Genomic DNA, 27,444 nt, shown 5'->3' with positions numbered 1-27,444 from the left:
ATATGCTAGTCTATGTAGAAAATACAAGAGAATCTACAAATGTATAAACAAATAGGCGTTTATAAGATTGCTGAATACACAATAAACATAAAAATAGCATGAGCCTCTAAGTGTCTGATAATGATGGAATAACCTCGTCAGATTAATCCTCCCAGAGATAGAATTTTTAAAATGTGAACTATATATATATATTACATATATATTACACACACACACACACACACACACACACATATATATATATATATTTTTTTTTTTACCTATTTGAAGGCATTGGAAAATGACCCACAGAAGACAGAAACTGGAGAGTGAGTACTTTTGAAAGATGAAATGCAATAGGTGACATTTGTGTCTGATTTTGTGTGTGTGTGTGTCTGAGGACATCGCCATAATTTCACGCCGCTTCAGTGATAACCACTGCCTACTGGCTTAAGGTATAAAAAGATAGAGTTCCATGTTGGCAGGGAAGCCAGAGAGTAGTTAGGTGGGAAATCTATGAAGGGAGAGAGCCCCAGAAGGTGTAAATCCTCAAATCTGCATATAGAATGTGTCAAAACCTTTGGCTGGTGGCTAAACTAAATTATATGGAGAAAAACCTATAGTTCCTGGTGGGGGGTGGGGTGGGAGGGAAGCAGGTGGAAATTGAAAGAGTTGAGCAGAAATTTCAGCCATTGTCCGTGACAGAGGAAAAAGATTGCAAATTAAATCCTCTCAAAGTAACTGCCTTCTGAAATAAATCCCTCTGTAAAGCAATATAATTCCTTCTAGTAATAACACTACTAGAAATGTGAAGAAACAAAAATATGATCTTTACTCAGGGAAAAGAAATCAGTCAATAGATACCAACTGTAAGATCACTCAAATGTGCAATTAGCAGTCAACAGCCTTAAATCAGCTATTACATATGTACTGAGACTTAAAGGGAAATGTACACACAAATGGATGATAAGGAATTCCTAGATAAGGAATCTAGCAGAGAAACAGAAACTATAAAAAAAGAATGGGCATTCCAGAGCTGGAAAGTACAATAATTGAGATGAATAATTCAAGGACTTAATGAGCTGAACAGCAGACTAAAGATAGCATAATAAAGAATAAGCAAACTTGAAGATAGATCAATGGATTACCTAATCTGAAGAACGGAGGAAAAAAAGGTTGGAGGAAAAAAATAAAGCCTCAGAGTCCTGTGGGAAAATATCAAGTGGTCTAACATACCTGCAATTGCAGTTCCACAAAGATGAGAGGGAGAATGGGACGTAAAAAATACTTGCAGAAATACTGGCTTTGGGAAGACATAAATGTACAGACTGAGGAAGCTCAAGAAACTCCAAGCAGTATGAAGAAAACCACACGTGGGGGCGCCTGGGTGGCTCACTTGGTTAAGCATTCAACTCTTCATTTCGGCTCAGGTCATGATCTCAGGGTCACGAGACTGAGCCCCACGTCGGGCTCCATGATCAGCACGGAGTCTGCTCCTCCCTCTCCCTCTGCTCCCCCCGCCTCAAATAAATAAAATCTTTAAAAAATTAAAATTAAAATTAAAAAAAGAAAGAAAACCACATGTAGGCATGATCATGGGCAAACTGCTGAACTCCAGTAAAGCAAAAGGCTTCAAAGAAGCCAAGTAAAAGTAACACATTTACATATAGGAGAAAAATGGCATAAATGATAAACAATTTTTCATTAGAAATAACTGAAGCCAGAAGAACACAGAAAAATATATTTAGAGTGCTGGGAGGGAAAAAACAAAAACAACTGCCACCTCAGAGTTCTATAGCCAGCGACAGTCTTCAAAGATGAAGGTGACTCAATCTGATAAAGATCATCGACGAAAAACTCACCGCTTACGCGATACTTAATAGTAAAAACGGAATGCTCTCTCTCTAAGGTTGGGAACAATGGAATAAAGTCTGTTCTCACCACTTTCATTCAGCATTGTACTGAAGGTTCTATTGAGAGCACTTAGGGGAAAAAAAGGCATCCAGATTGGATAGGAAGAATTGAAGTTATCTCTAGTCACAGATGAAATGACTTGTACATACAAAATCCTACACACACACAAACTGTTAAACAAGTTCAACAAGGTGGCAGAATACAAGATCAACACAAAAATATCTATTTTATTTCTATTTTCTAACAATGAACATTCCAAAAATAAAATTTAAAAACCAGTTCTATTTAACATAGCATCAAAAGGAATAAAATACTTAATAAATTTAACGAAAGTGCCAACTTACATACTGAAAACTACAAAATCATTGAAAGAAACTAAAGAAGATCTATAATGGAATGTCAGGGTGCCTAGGTGGCTCAGTCGGTTAAGCATCTGCCTTCGGCTCAGGTCATGATCCTGGGGATCGAGTCCCACATGGGGCTCCCTGCTCTGCAGGGAGTCTGCTTCTCCCTCTGCCCCTCCTCCCATTTGTTCTCTCAATCTCTCTCTCTCTCTCTCTCTCAAATAAAATAAAAGCTTTAAAATGGAAAGTCATCCCCATGTTCAGGGATTGGAAAATTTAATATTGTTAGGATGGCAATACCCTCCAAATTGATCTACAGATTCAATATAATCTCTCTCAAAATCCCAGATGCCTATTTGGCAGAAGTGGATAAGCTGATCCTAAAATGCATATGGAAATGCAAGGGATTCAGAAAAGTCGAAACAGTCTTGAAAAAGAACAAAGTTGGAGTACTCACACTTCCATATTTCAAAACCTACTACAAAGCTATGGTACTGGCATAAGGAGAGACCTATCAATCAATGGGATAGAACTGAAAGCCCAGAAATGGAGAAACCTCTGAAACTGCTCCCAAATCAGCCAAATAATGAATCAATAACGATAATAATATTGCATCTCGGGGGGGGAGGGGAATGGGGAGATTAGTGCCACCTGTAAGAATGTCAGGATTCAGAGGTAATTCTCCCTGTTTATGCTCTATTTAATACACCAGTCTGGTTCTACACAAACTCATGGATCCTGGAGGATTGCCGTACACCAGTACAAGCTTAACCAACTAGTAGCCTCAACTGTAGCCATTGTATTTGATCTCGTATCTTTGCTAGATCAGATTAATATGGTCTCAGGTACATGGTACGTAGCCACTGACTTGACAAATGGGTCCTTTTCTATTCCAGTCTGTTCTCATCACTAGATGAAAAAATTTGTAACTATGTGCAGTGATGGATGTTAACTATTGCAACTTACTGTGGGGATCATTCTGTAATATATAATATATCAAATCATGTTGTACATCTGAAACATATAATTTTACATGTCAATTATATATCAATCTTTAAAAGTTTTTTAAAAAGAGAATCAGAAGTATTTCACATTCACATAGAAGGGATAAGAATATAAATTTATAGTTTTGTCCCAGAGTATGTTACATGACATCACTCTGATGAGAAAGATGGAACAAGAAGTAGTTAGTACCCTGAAGGTCTTGGTAAGCTGCAGGCAATCCAGAGGATGGGAAATAAACTCTGAAGAGTCAGAGGTCTAGCAATCAGGAGCTTTGCTGACATATCTCCTGACATAAAAAAACAAATTACTGAGGCAACTGGCTGGCTCAGTAAGTAGAGCATGCGATTCTTGATCTCTGGGTCATAAGTTCAAGCCCCACATTAGGCATAGCTTACTTAAAACAACAACAACAACAACAAGTTAATGCATCTCACATGCTCTTTCCCCAAGAAGGAAACACAGTACTTAGTAGGCCTCTTCAGGTTGTGAAGACAACACATTCTATCCCTGGTAATGCTGCTCTGCACAATATACCAGGGGACAACTTTAAGTAAGTTTTGGAGCCATATGATATGGCAGACCCATGGTGGTGGAGGTGAAGTTTATGGCAAGGTCCAGTGGAAGAATCACAATGCAAACTATTAAAATCCTGGAACAAGAACATGCGAGTTGTAGCAGAGAATTATATGCCGTTTGAAAAGCAGCCTCTCATGGGCCACTGGGCCACAATGGAGATGGAAAACTTGACCAGGGGATACCAAGTGACCACGCATCTGGAACTTTCCATCACTGGCTGGATTGTGTCAGACACACCAAGTCATAAAGTCAGATGGGCCCAGGACCAATCCATCATAAGATGGAAATGTTACACCTGGGATCAAGCCTAAGCAGGATCAGAGGACACAAGCAATCTGCATGAGCAGGGTCCCCAGAAACCCATGAAACACACTACAGTTGCACCAGTGTTCTTCACTCAGCTCATACCTATGGCTGTAATGGAGCATGGGGGAAGAGTCCCGCTGAAGCTGGTGGAAAAAACCCAAGTTTGGTATATGGATGGGTTATGGTTTGGGTCTATGAGTGGGTTATGGCCATTCTGTTTCAAGGGAAATCTTCTCAACAGGCAGATATTAAAATGATCACCCGTTCTGTGCAAGAAGTCTCAAAGTGAGAATATAAATGGACTCATGGGCAGTGGCAAATGGCCTAACCAGTTGGTCAGTGTCTTGAAAGGAAAAAGACTGGAAGACTGGATACAACAAGGTCTGGAGTAGAGGTATATGGATAGATACAGGAGAGGGAGAACAAAGTATGAAGATCTTTGCTTCACATGTCAATGCCCACTATAAAGCATCCACCACGGGAGAGACACTGAACATCCATATAAACAAAATGACTTGGCTGATTGATGTCAACTAGCCACTGAGCATCTCAGAATTGGCACAATGAGCACATGTATGGAGTAGCCACAGTGGCAGAGATGGAGACTATGTTAGGGCCCAGTAGCAGGGACTTCCATTTACCAAGGCTTATTTAGCTACCGCTATCTCTGAATCTTCAATTAAACATTGACACAAACCAATACTGAACTCCCAGCGTGACACTATTTCTTCAGGAGACTAAGTGGCCACTTGATAGTTGACAAGACTGGGCTTCTTCCATCTTAGAAGGGCCAGTGATTTGTTCTCATGTGAATAGATTTGTTTTTGGTGGAAGGATTTGACTCTCCTGCCCTCAGAGCACCACTCAATATCCTACCTGGGGGCTTACAAAGGTGTATGATACATGCAGGCTGCTCTGACCAACATAAAGAAGGTTCCTCCAGTAAGCTGAATTTTCGTTCCAAGCTGTCTTGCTACAACTCTTTAATAATAATCTCGAAGGTAAATAATTTGTTTACTTATACAATCCAACCACACAACAGTAACCAATACTTACTCATTATAGCGTTTTATTAGTGGTACCAGCTAGGAGGCTACCGCAATAGACAATGCAAGAAGTAATGATAGCTTGGACTAAGGTGATAGGGTACAGAGAAGGGGAGGTAGTCACAAGGAAATTATTTCTCCTGTATCCAGGTGTAACAGATAGGACTCTCGAAATCACAGCAACCAAAGTAAGCTAGCTTAAATAGAAAAGTGCTATTCATTTCAAGGACAAAGGATGGCTTGTGGAACCTCAGGACTGTGGCAGGCAGCTGCATCTCAGGCACGTTCTAGAACGAGGGCCTAGCAAGCCACTGGTTTGCTCTCTCAGCTCATCTGCATTGTTCACAGATGGAAGAGGCTTACTACAAAGCTCCTAAGCTTTAGGTCCATTCACCTAGAGAAGGACCAAATTTTGGTCAAAAATAAATGTCCATAGGGGAGACTCTGATGGCCAGCTTGGGTCAGGGGCCCACTGTTGGTAAGATCGGTTTGATTGTGAGAAGTTTCCATAAAAGTAGGAGGGATAGTTGTCCATTGCTCCCAGGACCCACAGACTAGTCCTAGATGTTCAATTCAAGCATAGTTAACATGAAGCTGCAAGCAGTTTCAGAACTGAGTTATCTGAAATAGTATGGTTGGAGTTCTTAGAACCCCTGCGGGCATTTAGCAACTATCTTTGGTTAGGTTTTCCTGTGTTTACCCTGGAGTATTGAAAAAGAACAAAACAAAAAGAAACAAAAACAATTAAGCCTATTGTTTAGACTATAAAGCCTACAGGTATTAGCTTTAAATAATTTCTGCCTTTTGAGAGGTGGACCGTTTCAAACACTTTTTCATGGCTCTCAAGTCCTCTACTCCAGCTCAGTCCCTTTGTTAAACCTGTGAGGCTTCTCAGGGTGTGTGGCCACTTAATGGTTATTGAAGCTTCCAGTGCTTACACTGCAGTATTTTCCGTATTAAAATCCAACATTTAGTGCTTGCTCTGTGCCAGGAGTGGCTCTAACCTTACATGTATTAAACTCGTTCAAACTACAAGACTTTATGGGATAGGTAGTATTATTAAAGCCATCTCCTAATAATGTCTCTCCCTCTTATCTAGAAAACAGTGCACCAGAAGAGCCAAAGAGATACCACTACGGGCTTGACTAGTTTATTTTACACAATTACCTTTGGCTTTTGAAAGTTAGGTTATTTTATTTCACTTTTTCCCCCTCACTTCTAAAGTGAAAGACCTGCGCATCTGGTTTATAAACTCTATTCAGATAGAACTGGGAGTGTCATAACCAGGACTTCTTTTTTTTTTCTTCTACAGTTATTCCTCAAGGTTCAGAAGAGTGGTAGGGACAGCTGGTGACACTTCCATGAGAAACAAGTATGGTAGGAATATCTGTGAGCGGCAGTGTTGTACAGCATAGTATCTGACTTAAACTTCAGATGCTTCAAAGGTGGAAGAGGAGCTGAAGAGGAAGCAGTCCATGCAGTTTGAAGGTTTCAGTGAGATTTCGTTTCTTTTGATAACATTTTTCAGTCCCCCACCCCTTTTACTGATCAATATTTGTTAAGCATTCTGAGTTCCAAGGAAGAAACAACCAAACACAAAAGAACAGTAAACTCATAGCCAGCCTTCCAGACATTAATATTCTGGATTCCAGAATGATTGATACTGGGTTTTGTTCATTAGGGAAGGCTGATGTCTGAGAACCTCTTCCTCACTCCTTACCTTTATAGGACACTGTGCTTTCCTATGGTATATGACATTCTGATTCTTTAAATAATTCTGGAACACAGCTTGAATATTATACTCTTCCCAATTCTGGTAACAAGAAGACAAGCTTAGAGAGGTTTGGGTCATTCGCCTAATCAAAAATCGGAAATAAAGGCACCTGTTTGGTTTTTTTTTAAGATTTTATTTATTTATTTTGAGAGAGAGAGAATGAGAGATAGAGAGCATGAGAGGGAGGAGGGTCGGAGGGTCAGAGGGAGAAGCAGACTCCCTGCTCAGCAGGGAGTCCGATGTGGGACTCGATCCGGGGACTCCAGGATCATGACCTGAGCTGAAGGCAGTCGCTTAACCAACTGAGCCACCAGGCGCCCTAAAGGCACTTGTTTTTTTTTTTTTTTTAAGATTTTTATTTATTTATTGAGAGAGAGAGAGAATGGTAGAGAGAGAGCATGAGAGGGAAGAAGGTCAGAGGGAGAAGCAGACTCCCCGCTGAGCAGGGAGCCCGATGCGGGACTCGATCCTGGGACTCCAGGATCTTGACCTGAGCCGAAGGCAGTCGTTTAACCAACTGAGCCACCCAGGTGCCCTAAAGGCACCTGTTTTAATAGTCAACAATGTTTGCTGAATGAATGGCATTAGCTAAATGTTAGTGAGCTCTCTGGAGTGTCTGGCACAGTAACTCTTTTTTTAAAAAAAAAATTTTTTTTTAAGATTTTATTTATTTATTTGAGAGAGAGAATGAGATAGAGAGAGAGCATGAGACGGGGGAGGGTCCGAGGGAGAAGCGGACTCCCTGCTTAGCAGGGAGCCCGATGCGGGACTCGATTCCGGGACTCCGGGATCATGACCTGAGCCGAAGGCAGTCGCTTAACCAACTGAGCCACTCAGGCGCCCTGGCACAGTAACTCTTGAGCTTTAAATCACATTATCTGGACTTAAAAGTTAAGATTTTATTTATTTGAGAGAGACACGGGTAGTGACAGAGATAGCAAGAGAGCAAGGGGAGGAGAGGGAGAAGCAGGCTCCTCGCTGAGAAGGGAGCCCAAAGCAGGATTCTATCCCAGGATCCTGGGATCATGACCTGAGCCAAAGGCAAAGGCTTAACCAACTGAAACACTCAGGCGCCCAGGCCTTAAAGGTCAAAACCAGGAACGGCTCTAACCACTAAATCAAGTTTCCTGCATTGGAGATCTCAAACTAGTAAAACTCCAGAAAAATCCTGGAACTTACTTTGTCAAGGGCACACTAAAAGGTTTATCGTTTGTTATTATCACTATAAAACCATAAAAATAGTATTTTGCTAGGAAATGGATACAAAAAAATTCAGAATAATGCACAATCCCTTTTCCAGAAAGGTAGATACACATTTGAAGATTTTATTTATTTGACAGAGAGAGCGAGAGAGGGAACACAAGCAGGGGTAGTGGGAGAGGGAAGAAGCAGGCTTCCCGCGGAGCAGGGAGCCCCATGAGGGGCTCGATCCCAGGACCCTAGGATCATGATCTGAGCCACCCAGGCGCCCCTAAAAATATTTTTGAAGTTTTTGTAATGTATTAAAATGACGGCGTGTAACATTTTATTTTACAACGCTCCACTCTAACAGTTCAGGTAAATTTGTTTCAGCGTGACACCCTCAGTGGAGCTCAAAACACCCTGCCCACACCGTGTGTATGTGTGAAATCAGTTTTTGGAGAAGATCCCTTCACATGGGATAAAAGATGCAACTCAACGCAGTTTTATGGGGTTAAAAATAGGCTGTGTAAACGAAGAAAAGATAAGGAGGGCAAGCCTCCATGCTTTAGTCACTTCTTTCTACGAGATCCGCACAGGTGAGGCCAGGGACGACAGTTCTGGGTCTGACCACCTAACCCAGAGCGAGCAGGACCTGAGCTGAGAGCGACGCCACTAACTAATGAAAAGTGCCTCACACCGAGCGGCCTCTTGACACCACCTAGCCAGCTAGGGCCTCCGAAAACAGACGTGTGGGGGGAGTGCGGGCAGAGCTCCGGAAGCGAAAAATGATCACAGGTAACCTTCGCCTCTAACTCTCGCCGAAGTACCACCACCAGGACACACACCTTTCCGTCCGAGGAGACCCGGCACAAGATGGCGGGACGTCACGTGAGCAACGTGGTGACGTACGACGGCGGCCCGCACGGAGGGACCGCCTTAACCTCACCCCCCACGCTCACTTACTCAGTTTTGCCCCCCTCTCCTCCCCCGCCCCCGGCCTGGTGTAGATCATGCCGCCAGTGGCGGCCCTGACTGCCGAGGAAACGGTAGCCTAGGACAGTTGGCTGTTAAGTGACACTTATTCTCCCCGCTCCTCCTGACCCCTGAGACAGAGGCACGTCCCCCGCCGCGTGAGGGGGTGGGGAAGTGGGTAGAGAATTCGGATCCACCTGGGAGGGGGGAGTGGAAGTTCCCGCCCCGGACAGCGGCGAGGCGGCAGCCACAGGTAAGCAGGGGGCGGGGGTGGGATGTGTTCCCGTGTCCCCGGGCAGAGGGAGGGCGCGGGGACTCGGCGCCGGCGGGGACGCCGAGTCAAGTCTCGCGCCCGGTGGGGGGTCGCGCGCTGCGGCAGCGGTGGGGGAGGGGCGCGGAGGGCGCGCGGCGGAAGGGGGAGGGGCTGCCCCCTTTCCCCCGGCTGAGCGTCCTTCCGGTTCTCGCGCCTGGCCCGGCTGTTCCCCCTCAGTCGTCGGCCTCACCTGCCTCCCCCCCCCCCCCCCCCCCAGCCAAAATAAAACCGGAGACGACCTCTCGGGGATGGCTTTCGCCTTTGAGGCGGCCCCTCTGCGGCCCAAGGCGAGCGCCCTCCGTCGAAGGTCTCGGGATTGGGCGGGGAGGGCGGGGCGGGGAGGGCGGCGTGGCCTTGGCCTCCGCGCGTTTTCCGCCCAGCTGCCCGAGACCGGTTCTGTCCGCCGGGGAGCCCTCGGAGCACACCGGGCGCGCTCAGTGTGCGCGGCCCCGGTCGGCTGGCGGTGGAGGGCGGAAACAACCCTTCCCCGCAGGGAGCTTACAGTCCAGTGGGGAGGTAGACAGTAATGATACAGACGCACGAGAAACAGTACTGGAAAGGTGTAGCTGATGGGCGAGGAAGGAGAGTGTGGGATGATAGAAGTTCCTCTGTTTATCTCTGGACAGAGGATCAAGCCGAGGAAACTGTCTCTGATTTTCTCGTATCATGAAACTTAGCATGCTAGTTACCAGCATCAGCTACACGTTGGAGCGTGCAGCTTAGTCTGCTCTAAAATCACTGTAGGTGTTAAATAATGGTGCTTTTGTTAGTTTTTGAGGAGCTGTGGGCTAGTACAGGTTTCCTCAGCTATCAGAAAGGGCATTCCTGTGAAACCTTTCCTTAAGAGAAATGGCCTGAAGCGAAGCTGCAGTTACCATTAATTTATATGGAAAACATTTTCAGTGTTCTCAGACCCCCAAAATAATCTCTCAGGCTTTTCTGATACCTTAGGACTCATCTTACTAACAAAATAAATTGAGATAAAGTCCCGATGCTCACCGACGCAGTTCAAAGCTACGGAGATTTGATGCCGAGAGGCTGAGTGCATGCAGTTCTGGGGGAAGGAGTTTGGCAGGCCACTCTCGCTGTTGTGGTCCCGGCTGCTTCTGTAATGGCTGGCTGTGAAACAAACAAACGCTGAATGCTATTTTCACTTTTTTCCTGAAAGTGAAAATCCTCTTGAGATTTCTTTCGGTTAGTGAAATCAGGCACTAGTGTAGGTTTTCGTAAAAGTGAAGTGGTGTGGGTTAGTGAAATCAGGCACTAGTGTAGGTTTTCCTGAAAGTGCAATGCGGTAACACGGATTTTCGAGAAGGGGGGATACCTGTAATAGTCATTGAGAGTACCCTCCTGAGGCTTTCTCAGCGTAGATTTGGCAAGCATCTTTGTCAAACTGGCCTGGTTTGTGATGAGAGTTTATATGCCATGTTTGTTTATGTTTGCAAAATGCATTTTATCTTGAGAATTTTGTTACCAACAGAAGTAAACAGTTTTATTAAAATGCTATTTTTTCCTGTGGATTTTGTAATATGCATGTTCCTCGGTGTCCCAGTTAGAATCAGTACAGTTGTCCTAACACTGAGTGTGTTAGTTCTCTTATCCTTTAAGTTTATGTTTGGTCTGTGATACATCTGTACAGTACTACTATATCACCAGTAGGTGGTAGTCCTGTCTAAAAATGCTTTTTCTTCACATATCCTACTTAATTATAATGAATTTCCATCTCTAAAGTAGGATTTTTTTTTTTGCCCGTGTTGTCTTGATTCTAAAGCCAAGTTGAAGCAATTGTCTAAATATATTTCTTTAACTGTTACTTCTGTCTGTAGCTAGACTAGACAAACCCTACTAAACACATTGATTTATTCAGCATTAATAAATGTGCAAGGTATTAGTGCTATATTGGGAACAGGATACGGTCTTTGGCTCCCTAGAGCTTGCATTCTGGTGGCAAGACCGAAAACAGGCCATTACAATACTGGGATAAGTGCCACGAGAGGAGGGGGTAACGTGTTTTGGGGATATAGCCAGAGCTTGACTAGTGGTGAGGGAGTCATGAAAGATTGCCTGGAAGAATAACTCAAAGGAATAGGCCACATGAAGAGAAGGGGAGTAGTGTTTCTGGCAGAGGGAATGGCATATGTGAAAGCCTGAGGGTGAGAGAAAGCAAGGCAGGCACATGGGAAGATCTGAAAGAAATTCAGCATGACAAATAGGAACAATTTTGATGGGAGGGGAGATCATGAGTTCACTTGTGGAAACGTCCAGCAAGAGACTCCTTGCCCTCAAGCTTATCATAGCTCAGTATTCTCTATAGGTGAGGAAACTTAAGACTTTCATTCATCAAACGAGAATACTAACTGTATTTGTTGATGTTGTTTGCATACAGGAGGGTCTCAGAGCATACATTCATGATACAGGCCCTATCCTTAGGCACTTAAGACTAGGGGAAACAACACCAAAAAAAAAAAAAAAAAAAAAAAAGACTGGGGGGAAACAGACATGCCAATAAAGACAATTCAGAGTGTTAAGTGACCTCATTAGAAACATGTGCAGGGCACAGTTGAAGTTGGAACAAAGAAAGGACCTGGAGCAGTTGCGAACTTAATGTTTGGGATGAAACTTGAAAAGAGTAGGAGTTTGCCAGATGGACAAGTTGGCAATGTTAGAGGAAGAGGGGCAGCATGGAATTAAAAAAAAAATGGATTTTGAGTTAAAATAGTTCTGGCTTCAGGTCTTGTATTCACATCTTACTGTGAGATCCATAGTAAATGACAATTTCCTTGAGCCTTAATTTACACATCTCTAAAACGGAATCCAGGAATTGGTGTATAAAATAGCTCTTCATTTAGTGCCTATCATACAATATTCTTTTCTTTGCAAATTTTCTTAAAAGTACCATGCCTTTTACTTAAATTCTTTATATGTCAGCAAGATCACAGCCTGCTGTAGTTTCTCAGCCTCCCAAATTTGTTCCCGTTGATGGCATTTCTGAAGCTGTGTTTCACTGCCCCCTGTGATTCTGCCCTACTTACTGTGGTCTAATGTTAAGCTTCCATCTGCTGCCAGGAGATACATTATTTTCATAGAAAATGCCTTTGTACATGTACAGTTTATTCTGTGTTGAGCCAATTTTTAACAGATTGTTAATCTTAACCTCAGTTTGAAGAGCAATAGCCGAAAAGAGTGAGCAGATGAAGATTATACTCTGACATTAAAAAATATGTAGTATTGTTTACAATGAGATGTAACTATAAAGCTTTTCATTTTGGGAAAAAAAGCTGATTAGTTGATTTCTCTTTAAAAAATTATAGAATAGGCTATCTTATTTTCCACTGGGAATGTGGTTGTGATAATTGTCCAGAATCTTATTTGCTGACTGTAGTGGCTTTTACTAGGAAATGTGTGTTGTTTTGTTGATTGTGTTAGTTTCCATTAGATAATAGGATTTCTTAATATTGTTATGGAGGAAAAATCAGTGAGTCATAGTGAAACAGAAAAGTATCACTTCCAGTAATTTAATAAGGTTTTGAAAAATCTTTTATAGTTTCTTCCAATGCCTTAGCACTATATATATTTTTCTTTTCTACATTCTAACTTATGTCTTCTGAAATGGAGTGTTAAAAAAGGCATTTTCGGCTGCCTAGCTGTCTCAGTCAGTAGAGTGTGTGATTCTTGATTTTGGAGTTGTAAATTTGAGCCCCACACTAGGTATTGAGATTACTTAAAAATAAATCTGTTTTTAAAAAATGCATTTTCAGTACAGACAGTATGTAGAAAATACATAATTGCAGGTTTGGTGCTGTCTCTGTGTTTAGTCTGTGGGATTATACTTGTATTAGTGGAAATTAAAAATCACTGCTCTTCCTAAAGAAGGGACTATATGTAAGCTTAAAAGCAGTTGAAGAAACAATTTGGAAGCATTAGATGAATTTGGTAAAATTAAAAGTTTTAAAATAATCATAGTTAAGTCACTGTTATTTGTATCCACATGATAGAAATGAAATTTACATGTATATATTTTTAAAGATTTTATTTATTTGACAGAGAGACAGAGTGTGAACACAAGCAGGGGAAGTGGGAGAGGGAGAAGCAGGCTGCCCGCTGAGCAGGGAGCCTGACGCGGGGCTCCATCCCAGAACACTGGGATCATGACCTGAGCCGAAGGCAGACGCTTAATGACTTTGAGCCACCCAAGTACCCCAGAATTGAAATTTATATTAAGAAATATTAGGGATGCCTGGGTGGCTCAGTTGGTTAAGCATCTGCCTTAGGCTCAGGTCATGATCCGAGGGTCCTGGGATCAAGTCCTGCCTGCTTCTCCCTCTCCTGCTCTACCACTTGTGCGCGTGCTCTCTCTCTCTGTGACAAATAAATGAAGTAAAGAAATATTAAAGACTGGGGCGCCTGGGTGGGTCAGTTGGTTGAGCATCTGACTCTTGATTTCGGCTCAGGTCATGATCTCAGGGCCCTGGGATCCAGCCTCATGTTAAGCCCCACCTCAGGCTCTGCACTCAAGAGATTCTCTCTCTCCCTCTCTCTCTGCCCCTCCACCCGCTCATGTACACACTCTTTCTCTCTGTCACTCTCTCTAAATAAATAAATAAATAAAACCTTTAAAAATGTAAAAAAAAAAGGGCACCTGGGTGGCTCAGATGGTTAAGCGTCTGCCTTCAGCTCAGGTCATGATCCCAGTGTCCTGGGATCGAGTCCCGCATCAGGCTCCCTGCTCCTTGGGAGCCTGCTTCTCCCTCTGCCCCTCTCTCTCTCTCTCTCTCTCTCATGAATAAATAAATAAAATCTTTAAAAAAAAAAGTAAAAAAAAAAAAGAAACAGGCCAGTAAGAAAACACTAAGATTTGGTGATAAATGGGTGGATAAGTAATATAAACAGATAGCTCACATAACTAATAGAGAATTAAAGAAGTGTAAAACAGTGTATTGTTTTCACCTGTCATTGCTTTCTCATGTGCTTCTGATGGATTGTAATTCTTTCGGAAAACTTTAGATATTCATACTCCTTGATCAAGTAATTCTCCTTTTTGGAATATATCCTCTGGAAATAATTTTAATTATGGAAAAGTTTTATGTACCAAAGTTATTAATCATGGTATTATTTGGTAAAAAAATGAATTATGTATGTTCACTGGTTGGATTATTATGTAGCCTTTGAATATACCGTATTTTGTTTATCCATTCATCTCTATGCACACTTGGGTTGATTCTACCTTTTGACAGTTGTAAATAATGTTGCTATGCATATGGGTGTACAAATACATCTTTAAGTCCCTGCTTTCAGTTCCTTTGGGTATATAGCTAGGTGTGGGATTTCTGGATCATACAGTAATTTTATCTTTAATTTTTTTTTAAAGATTTATTTATTTATTTGAGAGAGAATGAGATAGAGAGCACATGAGAGGGGGGAGGGTCAGAGGGAGAAGCAGACTCACTGCTGAGCAGGGAGCTCAACGCGGGACTCGATCCCGGGACTCCAGGACTATGACCTGAGCCGAAGGCGGTCGTTTAACCAACTGAGCCACCCAGGCGCCCTATCTTTAATTTTTTGAGTAACTACCATAGTGTTTCCCATAGTTGTTACACATTTTTTGCATCCCCAACCATAGTGCATAAATGTTCCAATTTTTCCACATCCTCACCAACACTTATTTTCTGTTTTTTTTTTTAATATTAGCCATCCTAATGGGTGTTGAGATGGTATCTCATTGTAGTTGTGATTTGCATTTCCCTAATGATTAGTGATATTGAACATCTTTTTTTTTTTTAAGATTTTATTTATTTATTTGACAGAGGGAGAATTAGTGAGAGCAGGAACACAAGCAGGGAGAGTGGGAGAGGGAGAAGCAGGCTTCCCGCCGAGCTGGAGCCCGATGTGGGGCTCGATCCCAGGACCCTGGGATCATGACCTGAGCCGAAGGCAGACGCTTAACGGCTGAGCCACCCCGGTGCCCCGATATTGAACATCTTTTCATGTTTGCTGGCCAGCCCCCTCTTTTTTTCTTTTATGCCTTTGTATGTAATGATTAAAAACCTTAAATTCTTCCCAAATCTTTTAGCAGGCTTTTTCTAAGTGGTTGTCCTTCCATTTGACATATTCCATCTTTCATAAACTAATTATTCTCATTTTTACCTAACCTCCATATCCTGCAGTTGATTATTTAGATCATCTAGGTCTTTAGAACCTCTTTAGTTATGGTTGTACTTATTTAGTTTGTTCAGCTTTTACTTAATGAATTCTCTGTGTAGAACTATATGTGCAATTAGAAGTTGTTCCCCGGACTGAAGAAGAATGCTTGTGTCCATGGACGGGAAGACTATCATAATACTTTTTTTTTTTTAACTGCATTTTATTTTTTTAAGATTTTTATTTATTTACTTGAGAGAGAGAGAGAGAGAGAGAGCGCACAAGCAGGGAGGAGAGGGAGAAGCAGGCTCCCCGCTCAGCAGGGAGCCCGATGTGGGGTTCAGTCCCAGGACCCTGAGATCATGACCTGAGCCGAAGGCAGCCGCTTAACCAACTGAGCCACCCAGGCGCCCTGACTATCCTACTTCTTAAGTGGGGTAACATTTGAAAATTTAGTCACAATAATTTATGTATATATGTGCCATTTATTAAATTTTAACATGTTCACGTGGATCAAAATTTTTCATATTGCAAGGAATGCAATATGCTTTGAATATGCAAGGAAAAGTCTTTACTATCTCTGTTCCATAGCTACCAGTTCTCTTTCACAGAAGCAACCAGGTTGCCAATTTTTATACGACTATGCGGTATATTATTCATATTCTGTAGTGCTTTTTATTTGCCATTTCTGGAGATCTTATAATTAGATCTCTACACAGAACAGAACATCGGAACATATTGAGTCTGGATAAATTGAGCTTAGCCCATAGCATAGAAAAACTTCATTTTGTTCCCCTGAAAAAGTACACCTTAAGGAAAGAAACGTCTTAGGATTTCTTGAAAATGAAGGTAGAAATCATCTAACTGACTTTTTTCCCTTATAGTTGATTATGGAAGATTCCCACAAGAGTAACACTTCAGAGGCAGCGCCGCAACCTGGTTCAACGGTTCAGGGAGCTCATATTTCTCATATTGCTCAACAGGTAAGGCAGGATCTAGCCAAAATATTGAGCTAGTTAGGAATATTTTGTGAAAAAGGACCAAGCAAAAAGAATTGTAAAATGTTGAAATGTATGGAATGAAGGTAGATTTGATTTAAACATCCTAATAAGATTATTTCAGTTTTATTTTCTTCTATACAAAGAACATTTAATGTTGTTATAATAGGTATATACTTTTCAAAACCTGAACTAGATTTCATTTTATGTGGTACATGATTATTTCGATTTTTTCCGAGACTGATTTTGTTTCTGCATGAGAAAAATGAAAAATTGTTTATCTCTTTGAGCTAACTTAGACTAATAGTTTCAAGAGGCAAACCATCTTCAATTCAGTAGATTTATTGTGGATATATAGGAAATCTTTTGCTGAACTGGAAAATAGGCCTATACATTAGCGAATTTAAATTGATAGGGATGCATATTGCAGAACTGATATTTTATAAATTTCAAATTGTCTGATCCATGCACCTGACCCACTTCAAGGAAAACAACAGACGGTATTTGTTGCCAGTGATAAGACTTGAACTTTCAAGCAAAAATTAGAATTTTAGAAAACTTGTATTCACCATTGTGAACTTGACAGTTTCCCAGTAGTTACAGACTTTTTAATTAAAAAATTGTGTTACAAAATCATGCTTGGGTATAAGATTCATTCACAGTGCAAGGTAGACCAGTGGATTTTATTTTACTTTAAAGATTGATTTATTTATTTGAGAGAGAGAGAACATAAGTAGGGAGGAGGGGCAGAGGGAGAGGGAGAAGCAGACCCTCTGCTGAGCAAGGGGCCTGATGTGGAGCTCAGTCCCAGGACCCTGGGATTGTGACCTGAGCTGAAGGCAGAGGCTTAACCAACTGAGCCACCCAGGCACCCCAGACCAATGGATTTTAATGTTAACAGAATATATAACGTTAAGGGGCACCTGAGTGATTCATTTGGCTGGGCGTCTGCCTTCGGCTCAAGTCATGATCACGGGGTCCTGGGATCGAGTCCCGTGTTGGGCTCTCTGCTCAGCAGGGAGCCTGCTTCTCCCTCTCCCTCTGCTTCTCCATCCCCCCACCCCCACTTGTGCTTGCTTGCACATGTTCTCTCTTCCTCTCTCTCTCTCAAATACATAAAATCTTTTTAAAAAGTACATAACATTAAGATTGTATATTGCAAACAACCTTTAAGAAACTACATCCTGTTAAGTTTCAAAGAGTATCCACAATTACCTGAAAACACTATTAAAAACAGTCCTTCCTTTTCCAACTTCATATATGTGTGAGGCCAGACTTTCTTCATATACATCAGCCAAAACAACATATGGCAACATATTTAATGTAAAAGCAGGTAAGAGAATTCAATCATTTTCTATTAACTCAAACATTAAGGTAATTTGCAGAAATGGAAAATGTCATTCTCTCACTAATTTGGGGGTAGGGAAGTTTAGTCATATAAATAAAAACATTATTTATATTGTGTCTGATAGATTTATATTACTTCAAAATGAACTGTCAGATATTTTTAAAATTTCTGTTTTAATTTTAAATGTGTTAGTAGATTAAAAGCCCACATAAATAATAATTCTTTGGGGTTCTCAATAATTTTTAAGAGTATAAAGAGTCCTGAGACCAAAAAATTTGAGAAACAAGGCCCTAAAGGATTAATCCTTCAAGCTTGATGCATCCTTCTTTATTATTTGGCTGTATCTGTGTAGAATAATGGTATCTTCTTCAGATGGTGCTGGAAAAACAATTAGAGAGTCTTTCAGCCATCTTTCTGTTAATAGAGCCCTTCACAGAAATGTTTAAATTCACTTGGCTTACTTGTATACTTCAGTTATTTTGGTTAGATGTGAATGTTTTCCAAGTTTCCTTAGAACCATATTTACAGTGAGATGTAGAATAAGTACATTTCTAAGTGGTAAGTAATTCTGTAGTGATTTTGAAAAATAATGTCACTGACTTCATGTCCTAATTCTTGTGGCTTGATGACTTCATTAGACTAACTGTTGTAAGGAAACCATATCTAATGCAGCAATATTTATTCTTTTGGTATAAGCTGGGGACATAGCAATAAACAGAAGTCTCAGCTCTTGTGGACTTCTAATTTTGGGGAGACAGGCAATAAAACAGATTATCAGATATATAGTATGTACTGTGGGGACTAATAAAGCAGGGTAAGAGGGATGGGGATTGGTGGGGAGGGGGTGGACTTGTCTTTTTCTTTTTATTTATTTGAGAGAGAGAGAATGAGAGAGAGAGAGCATGAGAGGGAAGAGGGTCCGAGGGAGATGCAGACTCCCTGCTGAGCAGGGAGCCGGATGTGGGACTCGATCCCGGGACTCCAGGATCATGACCTGAGCCGAAGGCAGTTGCTTAACCAACTGAGCCACCCAGGCGCCCGACTTGTCTTTTTCTATAAAGTGGTCAGAGAGGTCCCATTAGTGGAAAGAACTCTTTATTTACATGAACTAACAGTTGTAAAATGCTGAGACTGATATGTGCTTGGCATAGTTAAGGAACAGCACAGAGGCTGATGTGGTGGGAGACAGATGAATAAGGGAAGAATGATATAAGATGAGGCAGGGAGGTTTGGGGTAGGAAGGGAGAGTGCCAGGTAAGGTAGGCCTTGTATGCCACTGTAAAGCTTTTGGCTTTTAATCTTGATGAGATGGGAATTCTTTGGAGTGCTTTGAGTAAAAACATTATCTAATGTTTTATAGGATCATTTTGGCTGCTTTGTGGAGTAGAAGCAGGAAAACCAGTTAGGCTGTTAAAATAATGTGCATGAGAGGTAATAATGTTCATGAGAGGTGATAATGGCTGGGATCAAGGTGGTAGCAGTGGTGGTGGTGAGATAAAGTTAGATTCTGGATATGATTTGGTTGTAAAGCCAACAGTGTTTACTTTTGGATTAGATGTGGGTTTTAGAGAAAAAAAGAAGTTAAGTTAGACCCTACAGTATTTGGCTTGAATAACTGTAGGAATGGAGTTGCCACTTATTAAGATGGACAACACTGGAGCATGTTTTTCTTTTCTTTTGGGGGGAATATTGGCAATCAGGAATTTGGCTTTTAGGTATGTTAAGTTTGTGATGCTATCTGTATTACCTTTCTGTGCTACAAAACAAATTAACCACAAATTTAATGGCTCCTAACAACACATGTTATCACAGTTTCTGTCAACATGCCCACAGTTTCTGAGGGCAGAAACTCCTTTGCTATGTTCTCTCTGCTTTGGTGTTTCAGGTTGCAATCAAGGTATTGGCTGGGCCTGGGTTCTTATCTCTGGGTTGGACTGGAGAAGAATCCTCTTCCAACTTCACCCAGGTTGTTGACAGAATTCATTTTGTTGCAGCTGTAGGACTGAGAGCTTCAGTTTTTTGTTGGCTGGAGGCCACCTTCAGATCTTAGAGGTCATCTGCAATTCGCTGCCATGTGGCCCTGCCCATAAGCAGTTCACAGTATGGCAGCCTGCTCCATTAAGTCCAGTGAGAGGGTGAGAGTGAGTTGGCTAGCAAGACAGAGTCTTTCTTGTATAATACCATATGACATAATCAAAGAAATGATATGCCATTCCTTTGCCATAAAATGTAATCATGGAAATGACATCCCATTGTCTTTGCCCTACTGATTAGAAGCAAGTTGCAGGTCCCTCCCACACTCAAGGGGAAAGGATTACTCAAAGGCATGAATACCAGGAGGTGGGAGTCATGGGGGCCACCTTAGAGTTTGTCTGCCAAACCATGCAAATAGATTTATCCAGTAGGCAGCTGGATATATTTGATCTGGAGTCCAGAGAAGTTCAGACTAGAAATATAAATGTAGGAGTTGTGGATACATAGGTGGTATTTAAACTCACAAAGTGGTTTCTGGCTTCTGCTTAGGATATAGAAAGCTGAAAAGAGTATTGCTCCCATCCTAAAATAAGAATGAGCTGTAATACACAAAGTCATAACTTCTCTTGACTCATCGGAGGTGGGATCTGGCTCATCTGTAACAGAGCCCAGGAAGAAGGCAGGGTTGTCATACAAGGTAAAGAAGCATTCAGCTAAGTTTTCAATGAATTGCTGAAGTATGGGTTAGCATGAGACTGTAGAATCCTTGAGAGCTGCAGGCACAGGGTAGGTAACACCCACCCGTAGGCTTTTCTTCAAGGTCTCCCAGCAGTTTCTCATGAGAAAGATTGGGGAGGGGCGCCTGGGTGGCTCAGGCATTGGGCATCTGCCTTCCGCTTGGATCATGATCCTGGGGTCCTGGGATCGAGCCCCGCACCGGGCTCCCTGCTCGGTGGGAAGCCTGCTTCTCCCTCTCGCTCTGCCCCTGCTTGTGTTCCCTCTGTCACTGTGTCTCTCTCTGTCAAGTAAATAAATAAAATCTTTAAAAAAAAAAAAGATTGGGGAAAGCAAGGGAGACAAGTGTTGGGCTCACTAGGTGGTACGGGCCTACCTGGACTCTTTTCTCCCTCTAGAAAACAGCTTTAAGCCACTGGGGGAAGGGAATAAATGCCATTTTCCACTGTGGCTGGGAGGAGTGAAAAGACAACCCATAAAACCTGAGGGAAGGGGAGGAAACTTCTGGGTTCAGACCGTTAGTTTTCCTACTACTGGGAGAAAGCCCTATGCCCCAAGACCCAGGGATAATGGCTTGCCTGAGACTGAGACTCAGCTAGGATGACAGAGAACTTCCCTGTTCCCTACTAGCAAGTAAAGCAACAGCAGTCTGCCCCTGGGGGACTATGGAGAAACCCTCGGGGGAAGGTGCCCAGAGAAAACCCCAAAGCTGAGGGTGGAGCAAGAACACTGAGAAAAACCGTCAGGCAAACCAGCTCCCACCCTAAGCAGAAGGTTGCCCTAGAGGAATTTGAAACAGGTAGTGCACTTAAGGTAGTCATAACAACAGAACCCCAACCCAGCTTAATTTCTGGAGAGATTGACTCAACCCCTCCCCTCAGCCCCCCACTAATAGCTTGCAGAAAAAGAGCCATACCCATTTTTTTTTTTAAGATTTTATTTATTTGGGGTGCCTGGGTGGCTCAGTTGGTTAAGCGACTGCCTTCTGCTCGGGTCATGATCCTGGAGTGCCGGGATCGTGTCCCGCATCGGGCTCCCTGCTCAGCAGGGAGTCTGCTTCTCCCTCTGACCCTCTTCCCTCTCGTGCTCTCTATCTCTTATTCTCTCTCTCTCAAATAAATAAATAAAATCCAAAAAAAAATATTTTATTTATTTGACAGACACAGCGAGAGAGGGAACACAAGCAGGGGGAGTGCGAGAGGGAGAAGCAGGCTTCCCATTCAGCAGGGAGCTTGATGTGGGGCTCAGTCCTAGGACCCTGGGATCATGACCAGAGCCGAAGGCAGACACTTGATGACTGAGCCACCCAGGTGCCCCGAGACTCATTTGCCTTTTAAAAGGGGTAGCAAAGGAGAGCTTCATTTATGGTCAAGTTCTGTGGATGTGGCCTGGTAACTCTTTCCTAGAAGAAACATGTCAGTATTCCCCTTGTAGAATCTTTCCCAATGCACAAATGACTGACAACGATGACAACCAATTGCAGTTTTTCTTTTCTTATTTCAGGTATTAAGAAGCAAGCATTTTATGGTTCCTAACAGACTTTTTTTCTTTTAAAGATTTTATTTATTTGAGGGGAACCTGGGTGGCTCAGTGGGTTAAGCGGCTGCCTTCGGCTCAGGTCATGATCCCAGGGTCCTGGGATCGAGCCCCACGTCGGGCTCCCTGCTAAGTGGAGAGCCTGCTTCTCCCTCTCCCTCTGCCTGCCTCTCTGCCTACTTGTGCTCTCTCTCTCTCTCTCTCTGTCAAATAAAATCTTAAAAAAAAAAAAAGATTTTATTTATTTGAGAGAGAGAGCACAGGCAGGGGGAGGGGTGGAGGGAGAAGCAGGCTCCCCGCTGAGCAGGGAGCCCCATGTGGGACTCCATCCCAGGACCCTGGGATCATGACCCTAGCTGAAGGCAGACGTTTAATGACTGAGCCACCCAGGCCCCCCGAGCCATACCCATTTTTATACCATTTCCTCAGTTTCTTGTGTTATACAGGATATCCATCATTCAGGCAAAAATTATGAAACATACAAAAAGTAAGAAAAAATAACTCACTGTTTAAAAATCAAAATAACCGGGCGCCTGGGTGGCTCAGTTGGTTAAGCGACTGCCTTCGGCTCAGGTCATGATCCTGGAGTCACGGGATCGAGTCCCACATCGGGCTCCCTGCTCAGCAGGGAGTCTGCTTCTCCCTCTGACCCTCTTCCCTCTCGTGCTCTCTATCTCTCATTCTCTCTCTCAAATAAATAAATAAAATCTTTAAAAAAAAAAATCAAAATCAAAATAACCAAAAGAGTGAGGATGATACAGTTGTGAGAACTATCAGACAATGAATTTATTTTTTTTAAGATTTTATTTAGTTATTTGACAGCACAAGCACACAAGCAGGGGGAGCAGCAGCAGAGGGAGAGGGAGAAGGAGGCTCCCCACTGAGCAGGGAGCCCAATGTGGGGCTCAATTCCAGGACCCTGGGATCATGACCTCAGCTGAAGGCAGATGCTTAACTGACTGAGCCCCCCAGGCGCCCCTTGTTGGGCTCACGCTCTGAGGGGAGTCTGTTTCTCTCTCCCTCTTCCTCTGCCCGTCCCCCCATTTGTGCGTGTGCACGTGAGCTCCTTTCTCTTTCTCTCTCTCTCTCAAATCCCAAAATCAACCCAGCACTTCTGTGGTCATTGCCCAGAGTAGTGAAAAATTGGAGTCACTTGATGCACACCTTTCCAGCTGACATTGAACCAAGGCACCAGGGCTTTGTTGTCTTATTTTAGCTCTCATGCTATAAATAGTTCTTTTGGTGGTCTAATTAGTGGCATATTTTTTGCATTTTTGTGCTTTTTGTTAGTGATTTTGATGTTTAAATGCCCTTTGAGGGGCGCCTGGGTGGTTCAGTCGGTTAAGCGGCTGCCTTTGGCTCAGGTTATGATCCCAGAGTCCTGGGATCGAGCCCCACGTCGGGCTCCCTGCTCAGTGGAGAGCCTGCTTCTCCCTCTCCCTCTGCCTGCCTCTCTGCCTACTTGTGGTCTCTTTCTCTCTCTCTCTCTGTCAAATAAATAAATAAAATCTTTAAAAAAAAATAAAAAAATAAAATGGCCTCCAAAGTGTAGTGTTGAGTGCCAGGAGGAGAGAATGCATGAGGTAAGTTTCATTCAAATAGCAGTTGTAGTGCTGCTGTCCATGAGTTCAGTATTAATGCATTAACAATGTATATACCAAAAAAAGGTGTCTTTAAATAGAAACACTTAAAACAAGGTTATATATTGACCACTTGATGAAAATAATGTGCCCAGAGGCTTGCAGGAACCTAACTCCATATTCCCCCAGAGCAGTGGTTCAGTATTTGCTAATTCCATGTACATGCAATGTTATAGACTATAACTACCACAGATAACAAGAACTGACTATTTAGCAACATGGAGTTTATTGACAGCCTTGACAAGAACTATTTCAGTGGGAGTGGGGATAAAAATCTAATTAGATTCAAAAGAGCATGGAAAAAGGGGGAAAAAAGAGTAGACACTCACAGACAACAGAATGAATAGACAACTCCTTCGAGGGGTTTTGTTGCAAAGGGGGCTAAGAAGTGAAGTTGCTGGAGAGGGTTGTAGGTCAAAGCTCCAAAGCTTTACTTTTATTATTACTTTTTAAGATAGGAGGAGTTTTTGTTTTTTTTAAAGATTATTTATTTATTTATTTATTTGAAAGAGAGAGAGAGAGAGAGACAGCAAGAGAGGGAACACAAGCAGGGAGAGTGGGGGGGGAGGGGGAGAAGCAGGCTTCCCGCTGAACAGGGAGCCCGGTTTGAGGCTTGATCCCACGACTGCGGGATCATGACCTGAGCCGAAGGCAGACGCTTAACTGACTGAGCCACCCAGGCACCCCTCTTTTGATAATTTACTTGCTTTTCAGTGAAATAAAATGCTTTGAGAAGATAGGGAAGGAGGAGAAAGTATGAAATAGTCTGCCAGGACAGTAGGAGATGTAAGTGGACTAGGGATATGTAACAGGATTGATGGAAACTGTGAACAGTCCACTTGAGGTTTGATTATGAGTTTAAAGTGAGACTGTTGGGGCACCTGGGTGGCTCAGTTGGTTAAGCGTCTGCCTTCAGCTCAGGTCATGATCTCAGTCCTGGGATCGAGCCCCACATCAGATTCCTTGCTCAGCGGGGAGTCTGCTTCTCCCTCTCCCTCTACTGTTTCCTCCACTTGTCTCTCTAGTCCTCTCTCTGTGTCAAATAAATAAATAAAATCTTAAAAAAAATAAAGTAAGACTTAAGTTGTTAGGTGTTTTTCTCCAGTCTAATTCAGGTATCGTTTGCATTCAGGTTACAGGCATAGAGTAGGGGAGTTAACAGGGTCGATGTTTAGTTAAGGGACTATAATGAAGCAAGAAAAGACAAGGACATTGATGATGTGTATGATAGAGGGATTATGATGCTGGGCACAAAATTTAAGCTGTATAGAGAAGGAAGTGGAGACTTCATGGGGTCAAGAGTAGGGAAAAAGATATTAGGTTCCATGGATTATAGGTTCCTGTGGAGTCCAAGAATTGTTGAGAGTCCAAATAGTAGAGGTAATGAGTTGGAAGTAGTGATACTCAGAGGGATGCTTGAATTTGAGATTATGGAGGGTGCATTTATTGACAATGATAAGATTTGAGTAGTTCTCAACGAGTGTACTGCTTCCCCACTGAGCTGTCTGGAAATATGTGTGTGTTTGGGGGTGGGGAGGGTGCCACTGGTATTCAATGGGCAGGGACCAGAGATGCTAAATGTTTTGCATTGAGCAGGATATTCCTACACATGGAAGAATTGTCCTGCCCAAAATGCCTGTTTAGAAACCTTGTAGGGTATGACAACAGGAGCAGGTAGCTGAGGAGGGTGGAGGACAGGGCTTTGGAGAAGAATAAAAGACCCAGGCCTGGGTGTGGAAGGTTACTGAATGTTGCATATTGAAATCACCACAGATCATATCAGGAGTGGTATTAGAATAGGTTGGTTTGGCTGCTAATGTCTTAAAGAAATGAGGGCACGTGGGGTGCCTGAGTGGCTCAGTTGGTTAAGCGTCTGCCTTCAGCTCAGGTTATGATCCCAGGGTCCTGGGATCGAGCCCCGCATCAGGCTCCCTGCTCTGCAGGAAGCCTGCTTCTCCCTCTTCCACTCCCCCTGCTTGTGTTCCCTCTCTTGCTGTCTCTCTGTCAAATAAATAAAATCTTTTAAAAAAAAAAAATGAGGACATGTGACTGCCATAAGGACCATCTGCTGCTATGAGCCTTGAAGTTGGGAGCTTTTAGGGGAGGACTTTGAAGGGACAGTGGTCTGGAAGTACTGATGAAAAGCAAAGGAAACATGCCCCTTACCTGTAGGCTCATGGTATGAGTGCAGGAGAGAGCTGTGGGAGAGGCAGTTTTCTTGAGAAGAGAGCTGAGGTTCAATTATGGCAGGAAAGTGAAGGAGGGGGACTTAATACTAGCTGAATTTCATTTAATTACAAATTATATGTAGATTGAGAGGCAGGCAGTCTTGCTTAATGCAGAGAATGATGGAAGCAGTCAGAAGACTGGGTTGGAACCTGGGTTTTGTCACTGAGTGACTCTAGAACTTTGACTAAGTCACTTATTTAATAAGACTTGATGTCTATCATCTGGAAATTACATGTCAGACTTGGTGATCTCTAATGTCTTTTCCAGCTCATAACTTTCAGTAATTCTCATATTGTAGAGAAATTTGTATACTATAATCAGGTGTGAATAGGGAAAACAATGATGATAGTAACAATTGAATGTCCACTGTGTACCAGGTGCATTTCTAAGCATTTTACAAGTTTTAATGCCTTCGAACCTCATGTCAACCTACTGTGCTTTTATAACTCCTGTGCAACTAGTAAGGCTATAGACGTGATTTGAATTCCAACAGTTTGACTTCACAGTTTGGGTTTCCTGGGAAGTGGACTATGAGATGGATATTAGCATGCAGGAGGTTTATTAGGGAGTCCTCTTGGGATTACCACCTGTGAAAAGTAAAGAAAGGAGGAGAAGGAAGCAGGATTCGGCAGAGGGAGAAATGGGACTCAGTGTCACTGAAGGCTTCAGCTGACCCCATAGAGAGCTTTGAAGATGAGCTAACTCTTCAGAATAGGGGGAAGGGGCCAGCCAGACCTTCATATACCAGCATGCACCAGTCATTGGATCTTGACGGACTTGGGACTGGGAAGGGGTATATGTGACCTTAGACAAGGTGACTCATCAGCCAACGCAATTTTAAAGAGGGCTGACAACTGAACACTGCCAGCAGCTGTACTCCAGCAGCTGGGGAATAAGTCTTTTACTAGAGAAACGGGATCTCCGAGTTGCATCATAGTGCCCACCACAACTCCGGAGTCCACAGTCACCAGTCCTTTGTTGCCTCCAGGGAGCGTATGAGGATAAATGAGAATAGTGGAAGAAATTACAAATAGGCTTGGCTCCAAAACACTTTTAAAACAGCATGATCTTCGTGCCATTTTTTCTTTTTTTTAAGATTTTATTTTTAAGTAATCTCTACATCCCACTGTGGGGCTTGAACTAACAACCCCAAGATCAGGAGTCACAATGCTCTACCAACTGAGCCAGCCAGGTGCCCCCATGCCATTCATATTTTTGACATGAGGACTTAACTCAAGGTTCATCCAGGGATAAGCTAAGAATGTGTGTGTGCATCAGTGCCTTTGATAATCCTTTCTTACCTAGAGATACTCTATCTAACATCTTGGATATTATCGGTCATCTGGGTTTCACTTTTTGGTAGAGAAAGATTCTCCTATGGAGTAACTTAGAAATCTGGGTGAGTTTATTTGGATGTTTCCAGCATGGATGGCAT

The 27,444-nt window shown here is 42.6% G+C and overlaps 1 protein-coding gene across 9 annotated transcripts in view; it reads left to right on the top strand.

Moving 5' to 3' along the window:
- Nucleotides 1–9,089: 9,089 nt before the first annotated feature.
- The window catches only part of ATF1 (activating transcription factor 1), an 86,274-nt gene continuing 67,919 nt past the window's right edge, over nucleotides 9,090–27,444 (top strand). For 2 of the 9 annotated variants that reach the window (XM_073882003.1, XM_025882966.2), the window contains exons 1-2: nucleotides 9,090–9,351; nucleotides 16,434–16,532. In XM_073882003.1, coding sequence (XP_073738104.1) covers nucleotides 16,440–16,532 — 93 coding nt within the window. In that variant the 5' untranslated portion in view covers nucleotides 9,090–9,351; nucleotides 16,434–16,439. Of the gene's footprint in view, nucleotides 9,352–9,697; nucleotides 9,719–11,562; nucleotides 11,726–16,433; nucleotides 16,533–27,444 lie in introns of those variants that run through there. The other 7 variants (XM_025882965.2, XM_025882962.2, XM_025882963.2 and 4 more) reach the window with 6 other exon arrangements.

This window comes from Callorhinus ursinus, unplaced genomic scaffold (genome assembly GCF_003265705.2).
Source record: "Callorhinus ursinus isolate GAN/ISIS: 27379988/994484 unplaced genomic scaffold, GSC_fseal_2.0 scaffold44, whole genome shotgun sequence".
In the NCBI taxonomy this organism is placed as follows: Eukaryota; Metazoa; Chordata; class Mammalia; order Carnivora; family Otariidae; genus Callorhinus; species Callorhinus ursinus.
This window is presented reverse-complemented; position numbering and strand designations above follow the sequence as displayed.